Source organism: Salarias fasciatus, chromosome 20, assembly GCF_902148845.1.
Source record: "Salarias fasciatus chromosome 20, fSalaFa1.1, whole genome shotgun sequence".
Classification (NCBI taxonomy): Eukaryota; Metazoa; Chordata; class Actinopteri; order Blenniiformes; family Blenniidae; genus Salarias; species Salarias fasciatus.
Genome location: NC_043764.1, coordinates 16,464,524 through 16,470,132, shown reverse-complemented (window position 1 = coordinate 16,470,132; position 5,609 = coordinate 16,464,524). Strand labels below are relative to the sequence as shown.

General features: G+C 42.2%; 1 protein-coding gene across 2 annotated transcripts in view; it reads right to left on the bottom strand.

The window, feature by feature from the left end:
- Positions 1-4,126: 4,126 nt before the first annotated feature.
- Positions 4,127-5,609, bottom strand: part of samd10b (sterile alpha motif domain containing 10b) — a 45,748-nt gene continuing 44,265 nt past the window's right edge. Inside the window, exon 5 of one of the 2 annotated variants that reach the window (XM_030117858.1) lies at positions 4,127-5,488. In XM_030117858.1, coding sequence (XP_029973718.1) covers positions 5,222-5,488 — 267 coding nt within the window. In that variant the 3' untranslated portion in view covers positions 4,127-5,221. The remainder of the gene's footprint in view (positions 5,489-5,609) is intronic. The other variant, XM_030117859.1, reaches the window with a different exon arrangement.

The following is a 5,609-nucleotide window of genomic DNA, read 5'->3' as shown; positions in this document are numbered from 1 at the left end:
ACAGTCAGGGTCCTGAGCCCCCCGCCCTGCACACCAGGTGGGTCCCAAAAAAAAAAAAAAAAAAAAATCCCCAAAAAAACAAACAAGCGGACAGATCACAAATCCGTCTGCACCGGGAAGGAAATCCACGATAGTTGGAGCTGGTTCCCAGCCTCCATTCGCCGCGTCCCCCTCCTTTCCTGCATTAATATGTAAACCACGAGGCACTTCTCCAACCTCCGTCTTCTTAAACTGTCCACGAATATCACCAAGATCCGGCGAAAAACTGGAAGGTCCCGGACTCCTGGAGGGAAATATTACAATACGGGATGGTTTATATAGGCAGTGAAGCAAAATGGCGACTTTATTACGAAGGAGGAGTAAAAAAAAAAAAAAAAAAAAAAAAAAATCCTTGCGCTGGCTGGAGCTGAAGGGAGGCACAAAAATATGTTTAGTGCAGTAATTTCGACGGCTGAGAGACTGTCGGTTAGAGTAAAAGAAAGCCGAGCGAAGGAAAAGCAGCAGAAACGCCGGAATGCGTGTGCGTGTCGGCGGCGTCCTCGGTTCCTTACCTCGGGATTATTTCGGGTTTTTATACGGACATTATCTCGGCGGCCGCGTACAGTATTACAGTAATGTGTGTTGGGTCATGCGCGGATCCTCTCCACCTTTGACAGTTGCAACTACAGTCTGGAGGCAACTTGCAAACTCTCGCGTTATTCTTCCCTATTTCCACAGGAATAATTGAGGCAGATGAGCGGATCGCCGACGCGACGGAAAAAGGGTCAGGGCTTCAATTCCTCATATCGGCCCCCGTTAAGTGTTTTTTAATGTAGTCGTTCCCCCGCCGTGCGTCCTGCAGCGCACAGCAGCTCCAAAGCAGACGGCAGGGCCCTGCAAGCAGCTCCCAGCCTGAACCTCTGGAATCACAAGCACGCCTAAAATCTGCTCAATCTGCACCGTGCACAGAAAGGAAAAAAAAAAAAAATCTACACGTGGAAGCGGAATATCACACACTTCAGCATGCAAAAGCAGGCTCAGAACATGCTTCCCTTCATAATCTCTCCCACAATCCCAAATTTCAAGGTCAATATTCATGCGTAAAGTATTAATCCCACTGATGTAAACAAACAACAACAACAACAACACAGGCCTGCAGTCAATACAGAGTTGGATCATTAAATGTTTTAGCTGCAAGCTGGCTACAGGCTATGTGCACATTCTGGCGTTTCCCCATTTAACACAGCTAATAATAAGTGTTTTCACATATGGTGTGAGCTCACATCTTTTCTTTCTGTCACAGCCCACCGCATGAATCATTCATGGCATCATTACCACCTCACTCCGTTTCAGTAAAACAACAGAGGGCCTCTCTTAGTCTTTGATTGGTGCCAGTCATCATGACCTGATATTTCCTATTAGTGGAAATAATCTGGAGCCATGATGTAATTTATGTGCAGAGACTGTTTCTACAGCGGCCACTAGAGGGCGGTAGAGGTCCATTTTTGACATTTTGTATTCCTTTGTATATCATTATAATAACTATTATTAATGTTATTATTATTACTTTAGCGTATTCAAGGTATCTTCAAGCTGCTATAGACAGCTTTCAAAAGGTTTGTTTTGCTGTGCGCTGCTTCATTTAAAATCCCCATGTCACATATGCATTTTTAATAACACCATTAGAGTGTTGCACAACAAGATAATTTCTTTTTTTATTGTTGCAGCTGAGAAGATTTATAACAGTTTCAAACAAATGAATCCAGTCCAGGCTTGTCTACAAGGATCTTCCACACGGGGGCAGTACAATTCTGTTACTCTTCCACCTCAGGACTTCATTCCTCTGAGCATTCCTCTATAACTGTGTGTTTGCTTTATTTCTTTATCTTTTTTTTTTCTGGAGCTCTCAGTGCAAACATATGTGGGATTCCCCTGATCTTCCAATCAGATGTGATGGATGCTCACCGAGCCTGTGGGGCATTTCTCCACCAACTGAGTGACAGCTGCTGTGCTCCTGCATGGTGTCTCCCACTGATAAAGCACAATCTATCTCAGATGGTTGCAGATGAATAGTTCACACAGGGCCCAATTTGACCCGTGATTAATTCCTCGAACCGTGGCAGTGATTTATGTTTCTTCCCCTTTGTCTGCTGAACGAGCAAAAGGCTACTTAATGGTTTTTAAAGCCGGCCAGGTGGAGTGGCATGTGCACTTAAAGGCTCTTGAGGAGTCAGTCCAGCAGTTGATTGCGTTATTTATCTTTTGACCTTTCTGGGGGAAATCTGCGAGAGAGGGAGCACATGTGCACTTTCTTTCATACTGACGAGCTTGTAGTTGGACACTGACAATTAACAGTTGGGCGCCGGCCAGAAGAATTCCACCGTTCATCTGTTTATGCTTCGGAGGAACTTGAATGGGGCAGCTGTTGAAGGTCTCATCCGCAGTCGGTGATGAGAGAAGACGCAGTGTCTCTCATTCAGTCGGCGGGATGTCAGAGGACTGAGATCCAGCTGATCAAAGCCTCTGGAAGATAACGAAAAATAAGGCTGAAAGGAGATTCAGAGATTCTGTGTTTTATTTCTTTCTTTTTTTTTTTTTCTGAGAATAATCAGGACAGACAGACTTTGAAAAAGGAATCGCACATTTCCAAATGTCACACAGAGAAAGAGAAGACACTTTATAGTAAACAGTACCTAATTATCTGCACCATCCAACCATCTGCTCCACAGATTTCCTCCCTGTCGAGGTTGAGAAGGCCACTGTTCACTGAGGCTGTTTATCATACATGTGCACTGTTATTAACAGGTGAGATGCTTCATGTCTCTCAGTAATTGGATCCCAGTGTGATTCTTTCTGAGTGTGTGTGTGTGTGTGTGTGTGTGTGTGTGTAGACAGGCAGGTGTATTTTGCATTTGCAGAGTTAAGCTCTTTGCCTCACGAGTCTTGAATCACAGGTCAAATAAGTAAACGTAGACTTGAGCTACAATCTGCCTATCAAATGTGTTTCTCATACAAATCTTTTCTTTGCGGTGGTTTCCAACCTATGGCCCATGACCTCCTCGGGGAGACGACCTGGGAAAGTATCTTCTGCTTTTATATCATGACGAGTGTCTCTTGCGATTGGCCTCACTGTGATGTCTTGGCACTTCAGATCCTCAGAATTTCTCGATTTTATCTACGAGGGCTTAAAAAAAAAAGAAAAAGAAAGAAAGCACTGATCTAATGGATCGAAATGAATGGAAAGGGAGAAAGCAGAAAAGAAGCAAGAAACAAACAGTGAAGGGAATATTGTACAGGAAGAGAATAAAGAGTCCCTCCATGCCACCGATTTTATTCAGGTCACATTTTATTCCTCTGTGCCTTAATTTAGTGAAATAGAGGGAACTGTGTGAAATGTATTTCAGGATTATCTTGTGCCAGACTTACTCCAAAGAATTTATTCTCGTTTTTCAAATTTATATAAACCGGCATGTGTGTTGGCTGTCTGTTTAAACTCTATCATTTCCCTCTGGCATACCATCAGAATTTATGATGGGAACGCCGCTCGCCAAAAAGCTGTTTCTAACAGCCTGGACACTCCCTCCAAAGAGGCCACTATGAAGAGCTGCTATTTTGATGCAAAAACTGTTTTCCACATAGTTTCTCATACATAGCAAGATTCATACTTCTAGTTCCTTTCTTTCATCCCTCTCCATATTTCTTTTTACACCTTGATGCCTGTTAATTTTGGATGCAATGTGTATTTTGAACTTTGGTAATCTAAAAAGTAAAAACCACTGTAGTAGCTGATCCATTCAAGAGACGAGAACCCACACTCGTAACCATCGTAATTAGTTTATTCAAAAAAACACAACTTTCATCAATGTCAATATCATAAGCCTTTGCATCTGTAAAGCAGATAAATATTTTCCTTTTTTTTGCATTTTGAACAGTACCTCAATCGTCAAAATAAGTCAAAAACGTCAGTATTTACAGCACATCAGGAAATCTAAAAATAATAGTGTTTTCTCCCTTTTAACAGTCAGTAACACACATTACCAGACCCCTCCTTTCAAGGACAAATGGAAGAATGTTGGGATGAGAGGTTTTGTTTGTTGGAAGGTTTATTTATTTATTTATTTTTTTAATATTATCCATTTATCTTTAATTCATGTGACTTAAGCGTCACCCTCTTGCAAACTGTCTGCAGCAGCCACAGAGACATCAGAGGTGCTGGTTTCAGTCACAGCGGGAATCCGCATCTGAGGAGCCGTCACAGTATCTCGTTTGAGTGTTTGAGCGTACGGCATCACACCAGGGACAAAAACAGGATGGAATCCAACAGAGGATTGTCTTTTCTTTTTGTGCCTGTTTGTCAGATGTGACATACAGTATACAGCAGCAAACACAGAGTACTGAAGCTACAAATCTGGAAATTGCTACCGCTGCAGCTGGCACGATGCATCTTCCCCTCTGTAATCATTCACACAGTCCTTCCCATCTCTGTAGAACAGATTCCCTAATATCTCCCCAGCTATTAACATTTAAATTATTGCTTGCTCAAGCACAAACAGCCAGTGATTATCACATTACCTCCGTGAAATCACCTCCATTAATAAAAGACTAATGTACTGTAATGGTATACACAAGGTAAAGTGTATTTTACTCTACAACTGTCATACAGTAAATGGAATACTTCTAATTTGTCACTGACTTACTGCGGATAGATTACAATACAAAAAGATTCGTTGTGGGTATGACATTCAACTCAAAGTATAATTTTTGATTCTCCAAGCCAAAAAAATTCTGAAACTGAAGTCCTGAGAGGAAAATGCAGAGTGACGTGTGGGTGGGAAATTGATTATATTTGCATTAGTGAAATGCATTCAAGATCAAGTCTAATTTTCTTTCAAGGGGCTTTGGATTGTGGCTTCAAGCAAACATTAAGATTTACTGGAAGTTTGCTTCTCTCAAGTTTCTTTGTTCAAATACAAATGTTGGATTTAGATCTGTGTTTTCACCATCACTTTTTAACACGTTTCCACCAAGAGTCAAAAGTTTAAATTATATAAAACCACAGTATTTGTGTAATGATCTTAAAACGTCTTGCTTGTGCAAAGCTTGTGTCAGAAATCGATGCAGGCTTTTGTTAGAGTCCGATTTTAATGAGAAAGGAAGCCAAAAGATTTGCTCTGATGGAGTATAAACCAGTCCTGGACCTACATCAGCAGTAGGGTTGTGACTCTTTCATCTTATCGTTATGTTACAGTGGGCGCTCCGGCCTTGAGCGCGGCTTTGTCTCTGCCTCGCTGTCTGGAAACCAGATTGGCTGTGGTAAATGAGAATCCTCCAGACGAGCTGGCACGTAGTCTATAGGCTTGTCCTCTCCCCTTTTCACTTGTTGATTCTCCGCTCGCATATCTGAAGACGGCAGCGCTTCCATGGCTCCGAGAGACGTGCTGTGGCAGGGGATGAGGGAGAGGATGCCAAGTGGGTCCATGGATGAGCTAAGAGAAATTTCCAAAGGAGGCTGCAGACAGGAAAGAAGAAAAAAAGAGAAGGAGGCAAATAATTTTGATTCACATGGAAAGATAAAGCCGAGGTGAAAGTTCCCACATCAATCCCTTTTGTAGAAGCAGAAAACGCTCAAA